Source organism: Electrophorus electricus, chromosome 4, assembly GCF_013358815.1.
Source record: "Electrophorus electricus isolate fEleEle1 chromosome 4, fEleEle1.pri, whole genome shotgun sequence".
Classification (NCBI taxonomy): Eukaryota; Metazoa; Chordata; class Actinopteri; order Gymnotiformes; family Gymnotidae; genus Electrophorus; species Electrophorus electricus.
In genome coordinates this window covers 21,088,166-21,110,471 of record NC_049538.1, presented here as the reverse complement: position 1 = coordinate 21,110,471, position 22,306 = coordinate 21,088,166, and the positions used below count along the sequence as shown (strand labels likewise).

The 22,306-nt window shown below is 38.9% G+C and overlaps 1 protein-coding gene across 5 annotated transcripts in view; it reads right to left on the bottom strand.

The window, feature by feature from the left end:
* Positions 1-15,607: 15,607 nt before the first annotated feature.
* si:dkey-205h23.2 (CUGBP Elav-like family member 4) overlaps positions 15,608-22,306 on the bottom strand; it is a 106,335-nt gene continuing 99,636 nt past the window's right edge. For all 5 annotated transcript variants that reach the window (XM_027008795.2, XM_027008798.2, XM_027008799.2 and 2 more), the window contains 2 exons: positions 20,096-20,245; positions 15,608-16,082 (listed from right to left, as the gene is read on the bottom strand). In XM_027008795.2, coding sequence (XP_026864596.2) covers positions 20,118-20,245 — 128 coding nt within the window. In that variant the 3' untranslated portion in view covers positions 15,608-16,082; positions 20,096-20,117. The remainder of the gene's footprint in view (positions 16,083-20,095; positions 20,246-22,306) is intronic.

Here is a 22,306-nt window from a genome sequence, read left to right as displayed (position 1 = left end):
AGCAGAGGTGACAGCCATGGGAATTGTAGGCTTTCCTTCCCACTGGCTGGTCTACAGGCCATGTTTGTGTTGTAATTGAGCTCCAGGGTGAGTGGAAGTTTGGGTGTAATAGCCAGTTTGTATGCTTTTGTCATTCAATACCAGTCATTAGTAAGCAAGAGATGAAGATGGGGAGAAAGAGCATGAGTTGGGTGTGTGCGCACATGGGTATGTTTCTGTGTGTGTGTGTGTGTGTGTGTGTGTGTGTGTGTGTGAGACTGTATGTTGCACATTTTCCCAAAGTATGTGTGTGTGTGTGTGTGTGTGAATGATATAACCTTTCATCTTGCATATACATTATAATTATTATTTGTATCTTACATGTAAGAATTAGCAGTATATTGTAATACTGGACTGAAGTTATAAAACTAAATATTTGCATAGTGCATTTATTTACTTTTATATTTAGAAATACATTTGCTATTATTACTATATGTACACAATGCTTTCACAATTCTCTGTTGTTGTAATATATAATGTTATAAAAAAGTAGTTATAGTTAAATATAGAACTCAGAGTTTAATATCCTTTTTAGTTGTTAGATTTTAATGATGTGAAATGATCGCTACTAATATCATAATTAATAATAAAGTTAATCTTTTAAAACTACAATGAAAAAAACTATCAAATTATTAAAACTTGTTTTTTTGTATGTAGGCTTTTGTCACAGAATGCTCGCCTCCCACGAGTCACGTGGTTTGGCTCGCCACGTGCAGTGGGAGGACCATGTTCGTAGCCACACCTGCACACACCTGTATTGTGTTAGTCTTTTGTGTATTTAAATTCTTGTCATTGTGTGCAGTGTTGTCAGTTAATGTTGACGTAATGTGTTAATGGCCATGCTAAATGTAACCATGTTTATCGTGTTTGTTCAGTGTTAACCGAGTTGCGTTCATTGTTTGTAACACATGTGAGTGCCGTTGTCTTTATGTTTCAGTTAAATGTTCGTCCATGTCGAGGAAGTCTGGGCGTCCTGCTCCGTGCCCTTTGGCACTCGGGCATTCGTTACAGCTTTGCTTTGTATTTCATTGTACTTATAGATATAAAATAATTTAATTAAATTGATAGAATTTAGTAGGGTACTATACTAAATCATAGCAATGCAACAGTGCTCACAAAAGATAAATATTCTATTCTATCATACCTGTAAATTTCATCCCCAAAAATCAATCCCCCATCTCTGTCTCCCTTGGCAACAGGTTATAATCCATGGTTACAAGGAGTGGTTGCTAGGTGCGTTGCCAAGATACAGACCCCTCTCCACATTGCAGCTATGTGAGAGGCCACAAGGTCTTTCATGATGGCAGGGCAATGAGAGAGGGAGGAGAAAAAAAATCAAAAGAGAATAGAAAAAAAATATCAATAATGGACTGGAACACAAAAGTGATTGGAAAAATGGAAGAAAGACAAAGGGACAGATAATGTCTCATAATGTACCATGAAAATGGACAGAAATAGTGAATAAAAGAAGACACGAGTAGAGGACCCACTTGTGCACCTCTCATCATGGGCTGACAGAGCGGAAAATGTCCTGTTTGTATGTATATTTCTGGATGTGCATCGTGTAGCTGAATGAGAACACAGTGTAGCAAGTTCAAATGCCAGGAGCAGCTTGAATCTTTGCCAACCAGATTCTCAAGTAAAAAGATTACGTTTTGACTAAATGTAATCAAAGCCCATTCTAACAGCTTATTTCTGACTCCTACTGTTGTGTTGCTTATTTTCAGGCATTTCCTATATGAGGAGATACTGAGCAGAAACTCTCCTTTTCTGCTGTGGGCCAATCCCTCACAAACGAGGATCCTCCTCTGATGATCTAAGCTGCTGAAGATCACAGTTTAGCGTCAGATTCCATGGCAGCGCTGCTCTAGGGAATAACGTTGATGTTTTGGAAAATGTTTTTTTATATGTACTCTATGTAGTAGCCACATTTAAACTCACCTCAGAACCACAGCATTATATAGACCTTTATATTTTATCTACCTCTACAGTCAGGTTTTAACGAGTCAAACTAAAGCAGCCTTTAGTGTCCCACAGACAGAGAAAGAGCTACATATACATATAGACATGTGATGAACACACAAAAAAAGTATCAAATTAAAGAATCTAAATAAGTTCAAATGAATTCTAGATTTTCTCCTCCTCCTAATTTAGTCTTGACCTATTCATTTTAATGGGGTTTGAGTCCAACACCATGTACACTTTCTGAAGCCTTTCCTCTAGGGGGCGCTGGAAGTATGCGCACTGTGCAGTTATGCTTAGGTACACATTAACCTACACTGCTCTGCAGAGCATAAGAATACTATCCTTATAAACCAGAATATGAATACAATAAAATGGACAAAGTTCAGTCAAACCTTTCACCAAAATGCAGCTTTGTTTTCTGCTACTTCCATATTGTACTTCTAAACTTTCAACCAACTGTGAAACAATTCACAATATTATATAAACTCTTCAAAGGCTTGTTACTAGCTAATTCTACATAAAATAAGTACACCTGACACCGGATCTAATCAGATCACTGAATCTAAGCAGAGATCTCTGTGTCTTCACACATTATGATGGATGATTTCTCATTCTGAGTCGACTATGTATTGCAGTCTAAAGTTGAACTCTCAAATGCTAGATTACAGAAAATATTTGTTTGCAAACTGCAAAATAATGACATCTTTTCGCCTTCCACCTGGGAAGAAGCCCCTGCTGGCTTGTGTGAAATAACTTTAGTAATTGGTTTCTTATTCTAAATTAAATTGAACAATAAATGTAGTTGTGCCACTATAATTACTTTATGCAAATCTGTCAATGCCACAGTATAATACAATAAATTATCATACATCTCACATATTTATTTACTTTTGTTATTTGTTTACTGTACTGCACCTTTTGTACTACCACCCTATTATGGACTGGTATTGTAGTCTGTGTCCCCAGTATGTGTCCAGAGACATTGTGAGAAGGATTCCCAATGCACTTACTAATGCCAAGAAAACTCCTGAATGCTGAATCTCAAAAAGCAATCAGCACCTGCCATCGCTGTTGCAGCATGCCTCACAAGAGTGCAGATCAATGTAAACTGACAGCAAGGACACTGCAGGTGTGCTTGTTCTGCTTTTGACTCCCTAATCCTGATATAGTGATGTGAATCCTGAGTGTGATCTTGCCAAAAATTCACACAAATTACCATGAGCGAGAGAAACGTTGCTGGATTCTGTGTGATGAAGTAGCAGGGTAATAACTCCAAACCAGACACCTAAACAGTTGTAGTTCGTCAAAGGAGGCAAGGGAAACTGAGCCTTCTTAAATTTTTATGCTAAATAAACTTAAACAATATGTGCTTTCTATATGCCCAGTATAAACATATTGTTTAGATTTGATAATTTCTTCCTAGTACAGTACACAGAGATTAACAAAAAACAAGGGCAGCTCATACCAAATGGGAGAGGAGACTGAAAGCCTACAGTGTGCTCTGGTAGGTAAACTGACCAATTAGAATCAAGATGAAAATTCTGGAACACTGTTCGCCTCTCGTAAAGTGGAAAAAATCCAGTAAAAAGTCCAAAGGGAGGCAAAATAAAATCTGCCTCCTGTACTGATAACCAGTCATATTCAGCTACAATAACGTTAGCTAAGTAAGGTCATCATGTGAACTAATTAGCTTTGAGAATCATTTAGTGTGTGCTGACATAATTGGATCTTTTACATTCGCAATTAAGGCTGGCTATCATGGCTGTGAACTAGAGGCATTTGCTGGAAAAATATTTAACTGCATTTACTGTGTGGCATTTTGTATTATAGCCTGTGATTTTTAAATTATTGGATGGGAATGCCATTTGACAAAAACAGGTCTGTTTGTTTAGTTAACAAAAATAGTCTCAATTAGTATGCATTCATATGTCAGCCTCCACAGATATTTTCCTCATGGAAAGCCCTAACATCAACCATTCAAGTTGGGTCATTCAGTCTTACAAACTTGCAGACAAGGGATCGTGTTTGAAATTTTTATTTTTTTTTCTGTCAGGCTAGGAATACAAACTGTACCAGTCTAAATGAAAGGGTTAAATACATTCTTATGACTTTATTTCCTACCACTGTAGTCATAGCAACAAGTTAATAAGTAGCTTCTCTGATCTTGCGCTGTCGCTGTGCAGGTTGCTAAGATACAGTCTGAGTTCCAGGCCCAGGGGACCAGAGAGACATGCAAAATAATGGAAAAGTGTTAAAAAAAAACCCCACACTCCAAATAGGATGTTCATAAGATAAAATTATATCAAAATGATCTAAAACTGCAGTTAAAATAATAGCTTATGGACAAATTGTATAAAAAGAATCCTCTAATCTGCTCTTGTACTTTACCATTTTGAATGCAGAATATGGGTAAAGCGTGGTCATTGATGGGCCGGTGTCGGCCGCTAAGGGGAGCAGTGCTGGGCACGCTCTCTCCTCTCCCGCGGTGCAGTAGGCGAGAGAAAGGAGGCCTTGCTTATTGCTTGCATCATCCAGCTCAGGGCTGTGTGTGAAGGTGTGCCCTCTTTTCCTTTGTTCAAACTCCTCTTTTTGTGATGGCAAGGCAAGATAAATGAGACTCTGCAGGGTGCATATTTAGCCAAAGATTCGGGAGTTTAAATTCCACTGGGTGTGAGAGATTTTAAGCAGTTGCTTATAAGGTTTTGTATAAAACCTTTAGAAGATATGTGTTTTTTTTTCCCTGGGAAGAAAAATAAATTTGATTTGCTTCAATCTATGTTTAGATAAAAATAAAGATATGTTAATATTATTTCCTGACAAGAGTTAAACAGTTCTCAGCTCGTATATTTCTAAGTAGACATGATGAGAATTATGTTAATTTTTAAAAATGTATTTGTAAATTGAAGACAACAGAATAAACCGTTTCAGTATTTTGCCATTTCTCTTTGTTTTAAAAGTTCACTCTTTTTTGGAGCACAAGCAAAGGCTGAAAGCACAAGAGGGAAGGAGAAAACAAAGCTTATTCAAGAGCAATTCCTGACAAAAATGAAATAAAATTAAAAAAAAAGCTGTATTCATTTATTTATGCACTTATTTTTGATTGAGGTTGCTGCTGGTGATTAGAATGATGTTGACAGTTCACTCCTGTCTTTAGTCACCACCATCATCAGTCCTACCCCGCAAGAATGGTGTGTTTTCTTAATGGGATTAGATTGATAATTACATAGATACAGTTCTGTTCCGTTTAGTTCTGTATAAACTAACATATTAGAAGCAAAGCACAAAAAGAAGTTGCAGAATATATGATACTCTCCTTATAAAAAGTGTTGAACAAAGTGCTTAGTAAATACTTTAGAGATAGGCCTTCAACAGTGGAGTACCTTGGCACTCTTTGGACCTCTAAGACAATATTCACTATGGACTATGGCTTCATTTGTGTATTTATTCTGATCCTATGGCTGGAGCAAAAGGGCTGCTCCTTTAGCTTTATCATTAAAGGTGGCTTAGTAACCAACAATTCTCTTTCACTAGAGTCACTTGAACCCTGCCCTAAACACAGAGATTGACAGCACACTGTAATGATCCATTAACCCTAGGGTTAATCAGTTGGTGATCAGTTAAGCTTTCCTCATCCCACTGACTACAGTCTAAGACCCGAGCAGACAGGGGTTAGTTGAGTGAGACAGCGAGTCTCCTTTCCCATTGGGTTCTTGGGAATCCCATAGAACAGATGACCAGAACGCAGCAAGGGTCAAAGACTATGACATTGCATCGGTTCTTCTGCCCAGTGTTCCATAGAGGTCGTGGTCTGTTATGACATCACTCTCCAGTGACTCAGGTGTTCCTCACACTGCCTGAATCACTGAGCCCATATTTTATTATTATGGTTTTATCATCTTCTGAATTACAATGAAATGAATGAAAGATTGAGATATAAAAATAGGCAGTGCATCACCTATCTGTATGCACATTTCATTTTGTATTTATGGAAACTATGCATCAGAAATCTCATAAATTCAAAGGGAAATGGAGAGCCTTGTAAAATATTACTGTGCAAAAGGAGAAAACAGGTTTTTATAAATAGGCTTCCCTGCTGTAAAATTGACTTATAACACAAGACTCAAAAAAAAAATTGAAATTTAATGTGTTGAAATAATATATTGTGAAGATACTGTATAATTATATAAAAAGATCAATAGGTAAGGCATTTTTAACACAAAATTATATAAATGATACAAAGTTTAAACCTATATGGTCAGCAAACCAAATTTGTGTGGCAGTAGGGAGATAGTGATCTTGGGTTTAATATTTACAATAATTATATTTTTGTTCAAGACTCAATTTTAAAACAATAAAGCTGTTTTATCTTACAGGGTGAGATGTTTGATATATATATATAATTTCATGATTGATGTATATGATGTTTGATGTATATGATGTTTGATATATATTTTCATGGTTCCACCCTTTCCTGCAACCCCAGTTGAGACCTGTACACTTCTTCCACATCCCTTTGCTTAATTATCCCTCTTTTCCTTATCCCTCAGTTATGCTTCCCGAACATCCATCAATAACCCGCCCTGCCTGTAAGCTGCCACACCCGTTTGGTTGCTATGGCAACATGACCCCTGACAATAGAAGGCCCCTGTAAGACACTGAACACTGTAGAACTCCTGATTGGATATTGATTACACTTTTGTGATACATAATAGGATCAAAGGGATTGAGAGGCTTTGCCTACACCCGGTTCTCTTGCTTCTGATTGCCATTTATTTATAAGCTCTTGTTATTCCGGAATCTGCATGTTAAGAAGGGAATAGAATCGAAGAAGCTATGCCCTTTTGTCTTGGAGCCTCAGAAATAAACTCCATCAGGGCTGGGAATAAGAATGCAGTCACAGCTGTGCAAAGTCTAAGCAAATATCATGGCAATTATAAGAAGGCAAGCAGGGACTGCAGATTCAACATCATACAGGAGGTTGAAAATTTCCGGACTAATGAAAATTTGCATGAAACTTTGGAGAAATGCAGTCTCAAACTGTTTATTCGAACACTTCTGATAAATATCAACTGTATCTGCTGCTAAAAGCTTTTCAGTTTTCTTCTGTAAATGGTACATAATAACATAGCAGGGCTGGTTTGCTTCTGTGCTCTTGTGAGGACTCAAATCACATGGCAGTGTAGCTGACCTTTCCCCTGTCCCATCCACTGAGCACTGTCTATTTGCCCTAGAACATGACACTTCACCCCAAGTTACCCTCAGTCACTCTGCGGCTATTCCCCCTGAGAAGGATTACAAACAAAAATACAATGTTCAAGTAAACATCTAACTCTAAGATATTCCCCTGGTATCCCCTGATTTAGCTTTAGAGAATTGAATAAATGGCACTTTACTGCACCTGTGGAAATTAATAGGAAACCTCTGGTTTTACTGTCTGTTCTGACAGCAACTCATTAGCAAGTTTGTGTTCAAGTGTGGACCTTTAAGACATCCAATACATATAATTACCTCAGGGAGCAATTCAAACTTTGGGGGGGTTATCAAATATTATGAACTAAAGAACTCAATAAGTGAAGAACCTTCAGTTAAATACACTAAGATAAACTCTATTAATTAAAGTGCACTATGGAATTGCTTTTGAATATGTCCCATGACAATGTTTGTTATAGTGGACACATGACTAGTGCACACTAGTGGCAAATACAAGATAATAGTGTCTAGTAAACATTTCATTTATATTCCTTTCCCATTCTGTCACTTGCTCAATGCACAGCAAAAAAAATATTTCTCCTTTTGAGTGCAATTTCCTTCTGGTGACCTGGCTACCCTCAAAGCAAACACTGTGTTGTTGCTGAGGTTTTAATGGAAATGAAACGCATTTAATATCTGCAGTGTACATTTGGAGTTTATGGCCCAAAGGCAGTGGCATAAATCTATTTCAGTGAAGTATAGTTTAGAGCAGGAACTTTTCTTTTAGGTGCCAATCAGGATCTTACTGCTTTTCTAGGAAACCTTCCTTCTGAAGAATCTGAAAATATGAAATGGTTATCCAGATGAAGATCTATATTGTATTGACCAGAGGTATTCTCCCACTACCTGTTTAGTCTTGATAGCATTGCTGTTTTTATGTCATAGATTAAAATGAGCAGGTTTTCCCAAGTAGTAAAGCCCTGCTGTCTGGAATTTACCTTTCAGGAAAAGTTGCAAAGATTTCCATCTGCTATTATTTCTAAAAGAAGCTGTCTGTTCAGGGTAGGTGCTAAACATTGTTTTATTCCAGTTTAATCAATTCATCCCACCCCAACCCCCTCCCCTCTGCATTTATTATGCATTATTCGCCCTTTTAAACAATTTGCTACCAACCCTCCCATCTAATTTGGTATTCAGCTATGCTTAACGCTATTATCTCAATTAATACAATGACACATGCTAAATGCATTTGCTGCATAATTCAAATGACAAAAAAGCCACGGCAAATTTTACAGCTGCACCAACCAAAGGCAGTTTCCTTTCAGACCGTCAGAGACAGCTCTGAGTGCTTTGCTCTGAACAGAGTCAGAGCAGGAGTCAAACAAGATCGGATGAATAAATGCAACAGAGCCATGCTAGTCTACAGGACTGTGCTTTATTTTTAGCCTAAGCAGAGAATATAATGATCTAGAGCTACACAGCTGATGAGCAGTGAGGGGGAAACCAGACGACTGATGGGGAGACCAGGCCCGAGCCAATGCTATTTTACAGCTCTGTTTCAAGAAAAAAAATTCCTCTTCAAGATTTTTCATTTTTAATTACAAAATGATATTTCCATCTGGCATGTTAAAACAGAATGAAAATGCATTAACTTATGGACGAAATACAGAAAATAAAATGTCAACATGGATTGAGATCATTGTATTAATACGAGGCTAGGAATGCAGTGGACTGTTGTCTAGAAATAAAACACCCCTATTTTCTATCCTCCCCTCTGAGTCAAAGACAAATGGTAATTGTAAGTGGCACTGCTCCATATGTTTACACTGTGTTTCATTTTGGTCCTTATTAAATTAACGAATTGGAAACCTCAGGGCCACTGCAAAGCCCAAACACAGAGGCCAAGCACAACACCAAGTACGAAAATGGCTTTGCAATAAAGTTGAGTGGCATGTCTGATGGGTAGGTAGCATTACTAGACAAAATGCTTTGTATTTAAGGCAAACATCCCACATATCTGTACCGTCAATTAACAGGAGCAAATCAGAACAGCTGCTCTCTTTGTTCAACTGCACTCTCAGCTATTGTCAACAAACAGGCAAGATGAGTAAGCAGTGAAAATTTTTTTGTATCAGCTACCTCTTTAAGTTCACCTGAAGCATAAGAGAATAGGAAAAGTTTAATTTCACCCTTCATTTAAAACTGCAATTAGAAAATAATATACAAAAAAACAAAAACAAAAAAAACCCCAGACAGACAATAGAGACAATGAAAATAATCGTGATAAAGATTTCAAGGCAAATATCTGGTTTCAAATGTAAAAAACAAATAAAAAAAAAGTCTAGAATAGGTAGACCTCCGTAGAGCATAACTGACTATTCACTGAAATGTGCTTTGGATAGGTCTAAACATATCCACTAAACATATCATTCCTAGACAATGTTATACAGTTTACAAAATGGTTTTAACCACAGGTCTGAATGTCCGAATGTACCATCACTGTTTAGTCCCCAGCCTTTGTCAAATTTCTCATCTTATTGGCCTTTGTGCCATAAAATATCACGTTATAATAATTTTATCTAAGTAAACTGAGTAAACCTTTTGACAGTATAATTCATCCAAACAAATAAAAAAACAACAACAACAACTACAAAACATGATAAATAAATAAATAAATATGATTTGCCACCATACATATAAAATTCATTTTGAACATCAGGAACATAAATAAAAATCATTTATTTCATTTTCCTCATAAATTATTTTATAGTTTCCCTCTAAGTCTCACTGAAATATATCAATTTTTTTCTGTAATAATTTCAATTGTCATTCTTGTGTAGTGTATAAAGAAGAAACAGAATTGAAAAATAAGCTATATCATATTTACAGATCACGTACGAGCAGGGAGAGTGCAGGTAGGTGGGATGGCAGGGGCAGGGATGACTGCTGGAGACAGGTAGGCCAGCTAGTCCTGGCACGCAGGTGTCCCGCTCACCTGGCTGGGTCTCAAGGCAGATTACGACCAAACACCTGCTAATGCAACCTGTGCCTGGGGTCGTATGTACATATGCTATCACCCCCCATACACACACACACACACACACACAACCCATCTCTTTACCCCCCTGGGCATGCAGTCATGCTGCATTTAACACAAGTGGCTGTGTGTGTGCCACTGTCTAACCAGACCTTAAACAGACTGCTAGGAAGGCCTGGATTTAACACGCAAGACCTTATATCTCTCACAAATGTGACTGGCCCCAATCAGCAACTGCAAGAGAAACGTTCATTTAGATGCCCTTAATCTCCTAATATGCAACTGTAAACATGTAATATTACCTTATACATCACTTCTAGATAATGTAGGTTTGTATCTTTGAGCAAATCAATCTAGAAGCAGACTATTTCTATGAAGTATAATATAGTTCAGTACAGTTACAGTTCAGTCAATAATAAAATGTGGAAGGGCTAAATCAAAAAGCCTCACCTTCCCCCAAACACACGCGCATGCGCACGCACACACGCACGCACACACACACACACACACACACACACACACACACACACACACACACACACACACACACACACACACACACACAAACCTCTTTGCGGATGTATTTTCACATTTTATTGACATCATGGTCAATGCAGCTAAACTAATTGAGAAAAATCCCTGCACAGAGTTTCTCTGAGCAGTTTTGTCAGCTACCTTCCTCCCTGCCCATCCCCTACTTAAACAAAACAGAATCAAAGGTTTGCCTTTTTCACATTGTTTTGAATCTCAGGACTGTTGTCAGACCTGACCGCACACTTTCCGAGTTTGGCTGCGTGCTCTTTGTCTCGGCACTTCTCTAGGAGGATCAAAGTGCTTCCTTTGATCTGCTCGAAATGGCACGGCTGCCTGATAAATAAGAGGTGACGCGAGATGCGGCTGAACGCCTTCTCTGTTGGCACCACCATATTACGGCCATGCACACAGAGATCCGCTCGCCTTCCATTAGCCATGACTGGGTGGAATGACGACTGTGAGGTTCCACAAGCCTTGACATCATTTTGCCTGATGCCCTGAGTAGTGGAGTTGGACTTGTGTCACCTCACTTGCAGCAGCCAGACATATATCCAGCCTCTCATTTGCCGCCATCACGGATCCACCTTTTGTTCTCATTTGCAAGAGCACTCATGTTTAAACAGTATGACGAAATCTCTCTCTCGCTCTCTTTATCTCTCTCTCTCTTTCTTTCACTTTCCCTCTTCTTTTTTTTTTCAAAAGCAGCTATTAAATGAGAGGCATTAATTTTTCCCTGCTGTCCAACAGGTTCCCTTAATTATCTCTCTACTTTCAGTCAATTACATTTCACTTCCTTTCCTTGACAATCACTGCTATTTTAGGGTGAGTAGCAGAGCCTCAGGGGAAAGGAGACACGGGATTCTGCACTGGCACATCGCCTCCCTCCTCTGGTCCGTTAACTAATTCCACATTCATCTCTGGAGCAACATGATTCTGTGTGTAGAATGGAGGACAAGTGCCTTCTTTAATGCGAAACTACAACATCCGTCTAACAGGCTAGGAACTGTCAGGAATAAAATGTAACATATCCAAAGCTTGGCTTCTGACAGGTGAGGAGACGCCAGCTTACCGGACTTACTGAATATTTAGATTTTTATCTTTTTGGAGGTTTTTTTTTTGTCCAAGTTCAAGAATGGCAAGATGTAAAAGTGTTCACCTTTAGCAAAGCTAGCATTTAGAGTCATTGATTAAGGCTAGTTACAAAAAAAAAAGAAAAGAAAAAAAATAGCAAATCAGCTATAAAAGAAAACATGGTTGTCATCTTTCCAGCTAATTTTTATTTCTTCCCAGTGTATCGCACTTCATCCTCTCTTGGGTGTGAAAGCAATAAGTGCAGCCATGTTGAAACAGCACTCTTGATTTACCATTTCTAAATTTGGCTTTCTAAGGTGTGCTCCACCGCTCTGTGGCGCAGACTACAGGAATATGGTACTTTAACCCAAACACTTAGCAGGGGGTCCTGGCCTGATTTCTACATGATTAGACTTTGCACAAAGAATGGTTTCCTGAAATGAAATGAAAGGAACTAAAGTGAAGGGGTGCAGGGCAAGGAGAAGTAAAGCAGAGCAGAGAGCACTGCAGTCATAATGGGTTAAATGTATGACAAAATGCCCCAGTACACAGAACTGAAATCAGACCACCAGTGCAGCAATTTTAAGAACCTCTGAACAGCTTAAACCAAATTTTGTACCCTTGTACTTTGGAAGCAAAACAATCAATTTTACAACATCACTGTTAAATAATAATTAATAATTTCCTTTTCGGAAGCTGAACTGATACTTCAATCCAGTAATCTTTGCATATTTTTTGTATCTATTAACAACTAATAACATAAATTGTAAAGTCTCTCATGGCAATTGGAGGCAGCCTGCAGTAAGCAAAGCAGAGCAGTTTCTGTGGGCACTAGCGTAGTCTTTTATACTGTGCTTTACCAATAGTCTTCCAGTGCTTGATAATGTGTGCTTTGCAGACATCCCACATTTACAGCTATAAGACAGAAAGGCAATGTAAAATGAATAGGTTTTGTCTCCTCATGACAAGGTGCAGGTATGGTTAAGTGCTGCGATGACAAAAATGACAGAGGCCATTTGCCAGATGTGACTCACAAAATGGTCGCGTTTGGCTAAAACACTGTTTGGCTAAAACTCAGATGTCTGGACAATAATTAAAATGACATATCCAGGATGAGGAATGATTTTGAGTGTTTAAAATGCTTATTATTCAGACGTTCTATCTTATAGTAAGACTGAATAAATCATTGGCAAGTATTGAGGTCATAGCTAGTGCAAATTGTTAAGGTTTTATGTAATACTCCAGCAAGCCTATAGTAAATCTTCAGGGCAGGATTAACTAAACAAATGTACAGTGATTGAAAATTTGAAAACAAAACAAGATTTTGCATGATAAGGATCAGAATAAGGCTTTTGTAAAACAAAACATTTAAAAACAAAACAAAACTTTTGAACGAAAGTTTATAACATCACAGAAAGCGTTTGATTATCTATCAGTCAGGTATCAGTAAAACCATTATAGTCTTACGAAGATCTTTAGAGGGTTCAAAGTGATGACCACTCCAACATGATGTATTTGGTGCTATGCCACCTTTGTGAATCCAGGTGTTATCAGTCTTATACAGTTACTGTGGAAACACAGCAGTATGCAGCCTAGAGCATACATACATTTTTGAATCTCTGGACTTTAGCCATGGGCAGGATGGGCATAACAGAGAATCCTTTCTCGATTTCTACATTAAATCCAGCCAATTTGGTCAGCATGATGTAGGCAGAAAGGACAAATTTCATTTAGCAAGGGAAGGCAGCAGAATAGAATTGCTTAGTTTTGGTCCTTTGGGAATCCTCGAGGGAGCGTTCAGTTTAAAGGAGCAAAGCGAGGTTTGATATGCTGGCATCAAAGTTCAGAGGTCAGGTTTGGTTGTTGACATCCATGATTCCCTGCCCACCCCTCCGGATCCAGCCACCGCCATGCCCAGAGCCAGCTCATGTCCAAAGACACAGCACCTTTTGTAGATAAATTAGGCTCATTCTGCTATTATTATAGTATTTGATACCTCCAATTGTAAAGCTTCTCGCTGCTATGATTAAATATAGATGAATCAGTGAAATCTGTCAGAAACAAATAAAAGTAATTAAGTAATTACATCTTTAAAAAATTTTTTTAAAGCAATCGTTATAAATAAAATAAAGACAAAATACTTAAAATAAAAAAAAATGTATGTAGAGTGTAAAAAAAATCTTCAGGGTTAGTTGGCAGCATTGCAGGTATATAAAAATGGTGAAAACTGTGAACGGTTGAAAGGAGTACAATTATGAATATGAACCCCAAACTTTTGATAAATGAGAAAATTTGACCTATGAGTGCAATACAGGCTTGGGTGAGGGCGACAGACTACTGGGACTTTCCTAGATTCAGTGTATCATTCATGATAGCATTAGAGAGCATATTACTATTTTTGCATTACCATTGGATTACAACAAAGCTTAATGACTTCTAAAAGCTTTCAGCTGTTAATGCTGTGAAGGCAATTCTTTTTGCCTTTGCCATACACGTTCTGGATGTATCTGCAAAGAGAAAAGATGCATCTCTTGGTGCCTCAAGTGCATCGCTAAGTTTGCAAAGGCATCCGCAGACCTGTGAATATCTCACTTCTCACAAAGTCACTTCTCCCCAGAGCGGTGGTGTTAGTTCTAATGAATTTGTTTCTTAGAAAAATGCCACTGCTGTCCTTGCCTCTCGAATACCAAGCCAGTTCGTTTGGCAGTTTCTGCAGCCATAAACTCACTTGTCCTCTTCCTTTACTCCATCCTTCATTAAGTCCATTTTTTGATGATCACTTTTTCCTTTTTGTGATACGTGTCTAGATAGCACACTCCCTGTCATAGTACAAAAAGCATAAAGAAAAGAGGAGAGCACACACCAGATCCAGTAGCTTGGTCTTTACAGTGGATTGTCGATTGAACACAAAGGCTTATGGGAAGCCTGCACCCTGTCAAGTACAGACTTTTGACGCTCCGTTATGTTTGTATGGTTTTTTTTCTTTTTTTTCCCCCTCTCTGAAATTTTCCTTCCAAACAATTCCACAGTAGCTGTCGAATGGGATGGTGAAGAGATCGCAATGAGCAGGATTAGCCATCGATTACATATGTTTTGGAGAGAGGCTCAGTGCCCATCAGGACAAATAATGGAACATATTTTTCCTTCTTTTTCAGATTCATATTGTTTCCCTTTTGTACATTTCCAATCTTTCTTTACAAGTTCAAGTATTTTCTTTTTTTTTTTTTTTTTTTAAAAAAAAACAACAGCAAAAATTAGCAAATCTACTGCTATGGTCTACATTTCTAATCTACTTTCTGGTGCAAAAACAGCTACCAGAGCAAACTGTCAGCCCCGATTTATTTATTTTTTTAAACTTTTGAAATTTTTTTTTTCTTTTTTCTTTATAATCATTATTTCCTTTAACTTTAACCTTACATAGGCCACTGGATACTGACTTAATTATTTCTTTCAACTACTACTATTGTAATTGTAATACTTGCAGCTACAAGGTAAGAGATTTTTTTTTCCTTTTTTAATATATATGTGTATATATATTTATATATTTATATTCTTTTAAAAAGCATGTAGTCCTTTGGTCCCTATTTCCTAAGGAATGATGCATGTAAATAATCCTGGATTACCATTTTCTTTTCCATCTTTCCAGAGCTCTCCCTGGTACAGACCACAACACCTGTATAGGCACAAAAACCAAAATGGCAGCAGGCTGGTGTGTGTGTGTGTGTGTGTGTGTGTGTGTGTGTGTGTGTGTGTGTGTGTGTGTGTGTTTGTTTGTTTGTGGTGTTTGTGTACGTATGCATTTGTAAATATAGATGTCAGTATTTACATAGAGATTCAAAATGATGCTAGTTTCAGAAGTGCATTTTTATGCATGTCAGCCTAAGTGCAAAGGGTTTGTGTCTGCAAATTTGCGTGAGTTTGCATGTGTGATTGTATATATGTGTATGCATGCTTTGAGCATAATGTGTCTATAAAGATTTTTCCATCTTGTCTAAAAAACAGCAGCAAAAAGTTGGTCTCTGCAAAATTTGCTTCCACAGATGCCAAAGCAAAGAAAAAAAGGGAATAAAATCATTTAGCCAGGAAAAAAATCCTCCTTGCTCCTTCAGTCACCTTAGTCTCTGATCTGTCAGCGACTTTCCTGCCGAACTAAGGGACCGCTCTTCTTTCATGATATGTGGCACAGCGAAGAAGTCCTTTGTACTTATACTGCACTTGTGGAAATAAGGAGTGGTAGTCCTTCATTCTGTTAGAAAGAGAAAGCAAAGTAGAAAAGAGAAAGAAAGAAAGAAAGAAAGAAAGAAAGAAAGAAAGAAAGAAAGAAAACAGAAACGAGGAGAAACAGAAAAGGTGGACTGAATACATTTTTTTTTTGTCTACACATACAGGCTTAACTGTGAGTCTTCTAACTGTACACACCAACAGTTGCAGCCAACATTGAGAAAAGCACTCACAAAACACAAAGGCCAAACAACCATTTGTAGCTGCATAAACCCAGGACCCAGATGGACGAGGCTCCTTTTTACCTTTCATCAGGAACAGACAGCTTGTAACTGTGCTTGTCAAACACTTCATTTAAAACGACAAAGCCCTGTCTCTGTGTCTTCCATCAGTCAGCCTACTGCTATCTAAGAGTAATCACCGTGACAGCAGAGAGGAGATACAAGTGCAGGACTAAACGGATGAACACAACGCAAAGACAATTTGATTGGAGATGACTGAGGTGTAATTACAGAAACACATTTGACACTTCATTACAGACAGATGACTTCCCTTCCCCAGTGCAGGAAATCCAAAGAAATCTTTCTGCAGTGCAAAAACTCATTATCTGTATTTGTATTATTATTTTGTTTAAAACATGGTAATATAAAAAAACAGTAGCCCAAATCCATAGAACATTTTGTTCACATATGTAATTGTGAACAGCTGAGGGTAAAATAAATAAATAAATAAATAAATAAATAAATAAATAAACATCTTAATATGTGAATGTTATGGTTTTGCGGTCATCTGAATGACCAGCAACAGCAGCAAAAAGCAAAATAGCTTTTCTAAGCAACAATATGGTTTTCATGTGCAGAATCTAAACTGTGATGTGTCTGTGAATGCGTATATGGAGTACATAAGTGCGCGTGTTGCTGCCCTTCAGGAAACCATGGGAAAAGCACACAGTTTGGTGTACAGGGAAAATATGGACAGATTCCAGTTCACAACAGAGAAAAAAGATCAAACAGAAATGCTGCCTTTGCCACAACTCCACATCCCTTAGTTCTGCTCCATTTCTCTGGCAAATACGCTTGTTAAAGTTTCATAATGGAGCATATTAGCTGAAGAGGGAAACATGTCTGCTTTGCATGCCTCTTGCAGGGGGTAACAGGAGGATCAGAACAGACCTGGCTGTAGATGCTCGAGCTCTTACCAGGAAGCCGCAGCTGAAGGGCTGGCATTTAAATGCAAAACACAAACACAGCAACTTTGCTCTGATGGCACTCTGTTCTTTAGAGAATGCTTGTATATATGCTTGTATATGCTTGTAATATAAATCAAAGGTTAAAACACCTAATTCCTTATGGAACTATTTTCTGGTATGGACACTATAGCTGTATGTGCTCAGAAGGTCAACAGAAAATGTGAGCAAAATAAACAACCAAATTACCCCTGCCCCAAATTACAAAATAAATAAAACTGTTTCTTTGTCCCAGTGTCCAAATTTCTAATCTTTCTCAAAATGTTCAAAGGCAGGGGACTTTTATGAGCCATCAGGGAGGAGCTGGCCAAACACAGATTTCTTCCCAGCTGTCATGAGCTCAGCAGTGATGGCGAAGTTCAGCACACTTCGATTCCCTGTGGACTGGCTGCCCTCCCCAAACACAAAAGAAGGCGGCAGTAAATCCCACTTTGTCGTGTCTCTCTATGGCTATTGATTAGATGGCAATGATTTATGTTGGAATTGCACCCCAGCTTCCACAGTGCAGCAGTTTTGTCCAGGTGACAATTGCCTAGAAGACCCCTAACTGAAGATGTTTTTTTTTTTTTTTCTCTATCAACATAGTGTTATTTCAATATTTACTGGTAAGAATGGCAATGTGTATATATCAGTTCATATTCCTTTATTCCTTTATAATTTTTTTAATTCACTACAATAAATCGACATATTTAAGACCAAGTTTTTTTAACTTGATTACTAACTGCTGAGCTGAAAGTAAGTTGTAGAAGTCAAAACATTTCTTGCACTTTTGTCTGCTTTGAGTATGTGTATGTGTGTGTGAGAGTCAGAGAAAAAAATTACAGAGAGAGAGAGAGAGAGAGAGAGAGATAAAGTTGCCATGTCTGGGTCCACAACAGTGCCTGCAGCTCTGCAGTCATTCTGTAATTGGTTAGGAACCTCATAAATAAGTAAACAGGAACCAATCCCCATGTTTGGCAAACAAAACAATCACAGTCAAGTGCTCCGAATGTAGATACAACGGAGACGCATGGAGAGCAGAGAGAAGACCAGAGTCAATATTTGCCTTTGCACCACGGCGACAGAAGGGGGGTGGGGGGGTGGGAGGGGTTATTTGGAATTGCAAACATGGTGTCATCATAAAAATGGCGTACTAAAAGAGCCAATGATTGAGAAAGTAGAGCCCAGTTCCTTAATAAAGGTACATAATATATTTTTAAAAATCAGTTCAAACATAAAAATGTGAAAATTTAAAGCTTACGCAGAGAAAAAAAGCGAGAGATAGAGAAAGAGCAAAAATATCGATACACTGTCAAGTTCACACGCAAAATAACAAGAGCACACGACTCACATTACAACAGCACAAAAGGGATAAAGATCCCAATGAAATCAACCAATCAGCAGGTTTACAAACACCAGCTACCAGCTACCAAACAAAATACTGCACTCCATAAATACAGAATCCAAAACATGACCACAATAGAAATATATATATATATATATAGAGAGAGAGAGAGAGAGAGAGAGAGAGGGAGTAACAGATCACCAGCACGTCATGCCACTCAATCACAGTAGTACACATGACGTCATCTAAAAGAAAATGACACCATGGTTTGAACTTACAGCCGTGGGAACTGTTCCCCCTGACCGTAGACATGCAGCTAGCCAACAGGGCAGCCATCTTGAGCTATGTTTGGCCCTGCCCAGGTTTCACGTTGGTTAGGGGTAAAAGAAGAAGAACAAAATGGATGGAGTTTCTTGTCCTTTATTGGGAACTGTTATGAGTATTACCAAAGCACTTGTGTTTTTTAGGAAGGTCATTCAAATATGTCAACGAACTCCAAGACAAAACTGAAAAGAGTGTAAACAGAAATGAGAGAAATAAGAAAACAAAAGAAATGAATAAAATTATAAGAGAAAAAATTAGACAAATAATAAGCAATAATAAAATTATGAGCTAATTTCATTAGCAGGTTAGCACTAAATGAAATCCTTTTTTTTTTATCACACAGAAAGCACACATACACATGATCAGTGAGACAAAAGGGAACCAGACTACAGTGAGAGGATGAAATGAGCACTTACATTCCGAGACATTTTCTTAGACAATGTTTCCTGAAAAAAAAAAGCTGAATGCACAAAAGACATTAAAGTGTCTGCAGTGTCTGCATGGGGAAAGCACACACACACACACACAGACACACAGACACACACACACACACACACACACACACACACACACACACACACACACACACACACACACACACACACACACACACACACACATACGCACAACTGCTTACATCAGTGAAAAGTCTGTTTTGAGTTTGAACTGAAGACTGCCAGATTCCTATTGAGTGGCCCATTGTAATGGTCAGACCTCCCAGTGCTGTAATTTGTGGACATCTGTCTATCCCAGACTCTATGGAAAAATCACACTACCCAGGGAGCCTGGACTGCAACTGGTGCTAGAAGGATTTTAAATGTTTCCATGCTGTAGCTTTGATAACAGTTTTATCTACCCATATTAAATGTTAAGAACACAATCTCATCCATCCTCCCCAAAGCCCATCACTATGCTCTCTCCATGTTCAACATACTTCCTATCATATGTGCAAAACTTTACACCATACTTTCAATCCTACTTGCTATGTGTTGACAAAAAACTACAGATATGAGTTCTAACTGCTTTTGGTGAAACATGACGCAGGCGTCTAAAATGACCTGCTGCCTTGCGAGAATGGCTATATTATGTGGGCTGAGGAATCTAATCCCAGCCTGGGCATGGGTGCGTCAGTGGTGGCTCTCACCTGGACGTGGGTGCCGGCAGGATCAGTAGGGGCGGTTAGCATCCTTCGGCCGCTTCAGTTGCACCTTCAGCCGCTTCATCCCGATCTGGAAACCGTTCATGGCCTGAATGGCAGCCTGAGCACTGGATGGGTTGTCAAAGCTCACAAAGCCTGGGGGGGGAGAGAAAGAGAGAGAGAGAGAGAGAGAGAGAAAGAGAGGGAAGAGATGGTATACAAATGAATGGAATTCAATGTAGGAAATTTCATCTAAATTAAATTCTTTACAGCAAACAGGCAGGTTAAACCAGCAGCCCTTAAATCACAAAACAAGGCTGGTAGTCGAGGGCACTGCAGCTCTGTGTTAGAGAACAGGTCGGTGGCCATAGCCACTTGGCTTCCGTTAACACCCCCTGTTACAGGTGCTCCGAGTTATCGTCCATGTGTGGAAGCGGAATGATCCCACTGCTCTCCTGCCCTTTCCTTATCACCGCCTCACTGACTGACGGGCCAAATTTTCCGCTTGCTGGGCTGATTCAATCACCTGGACAGCGCTCCAATTTAATTTGGGGGAGAGGGGCTTGCTTTTGTCAGGCCGGCCTGAGATAAGAGCGTTGCTTTTACAAACCCTTTAAAAGAGCCGCGTCTGTCAGACAACCTCAAGCCCCCCTCCCCAGCGCTCTTCATAAATCTGCCTCTCCTGACGCACTCATCCAACGCTCTCCCCAGCCGGCACCTGAAGCATGCTGGGAGGACAGGCAGGCACTGGGAGAGGAGAGGGAGCCGTCTGGACAGTTTGAGCTATGTAAATCAGCATCGGACTCCATGCTGTGTTTTATGGGATGCATCGGACTTTACTAGGCCTGCTCACTTCGGGGTCAAGACATAAGTGTTCTCTCATTGGGAAAGCAAGGCAGAAATGGCAGGAGGGCTTTGGCGATCCAGCCTATCTGTCTTTTCACATTTGTGACTGGTGAGAAGACAACCCATGCCTAGACCTGGGAATTTCACAATCTCTTAAGCCACTGAGATAAATAAAAAATACAGCAGGTGCATTCAAGGAATTCTCCACTTGTGGTACTCTAATACTAAAAGCAAATCTCTGTTTTTAAACTTGTATCCCTCTGTGTACTTCTGTGTGTGGGCAAGTGCGTGCACGTGTGTGTGTGTGTGTGTGTGTGTGTGTGTGCATGTTCTAAGCAATTCTATAAGACCCTTTGAAATCCATTTTCTCTTTGGTTAATCCCACTAAAAGAGGCAGGCTTTGATCAGCGTTAAATGTCAATATTGAGTGAGTAATCACTGTGGATTAAAAGAGCACACCATCCCAAAACACTTGCTGGTGCCGCACACTGACGGCTGCTCTGGTCTCACTGAACAGCACTTTCTGGAAGCCCTGTCCACACCTTGCCCAGGAGGACCACTGATGATAACAAATGTCCACCTCCACAGCTGTCTCTCCTCTCCCATGGCATATGTATGTAAGAGACTGGTTTTTAGTAATGATTTATGTTCGCTAGCCTTCTAGTCTGTCCACGTTCCATCAAAGAAACCTTGGCTTGTGAGGAGGAGATATGTGGGCTATGCTCTCATAGCCCACATAACCCAAAAACTTCCTTGCTCATTCTCGCACATGCCCAAGCATAAATTCATACACTGAAAAAAAAGAGGTTACTAACATGTTTATATAAGTGTGAACTGAAGGAAAGAGGAGAGATATTTACAATAATTTCTTAGAGGTGTAATTACCTCATATCACTCAAACAAACTAAAAGTTTTAACCTGAGGGTTGTGCCCCACAAGGTTTACGACGTAGTCCCTTGGGGTTCACAAAGGCTGATGATATAAAGACAAATATACTTCAACTAACTTAACATGCACATAGAAAACAATTTTCATGAAGACACGCAAACACAGTTGAATAGCTAAACCTACAGAAAAATTTCTATTGGGTGAGCTTGGTACTGAGGGAGCAGGGCTTGAATGACCATTAAACTTGAAGCACTTTTTCTGTGCGAGGCAAAATTTGCTTAACAATGTAGCACTTTTTAGCAGGTAGTACTGGACGTAGGAAGGCAAAAGTTAAAGTGCAGAAACTATAGAAACTACAGAAATGTCTCAACAGAAAAAAACAAAGAAAATGAGGAAATATGATGAAAGAGTATGAATGCATATAGACAAGCTACAGAGAGGATGGACAGTGTCTGGTTAATGGAGAAATGCTAGCTAAGGAAA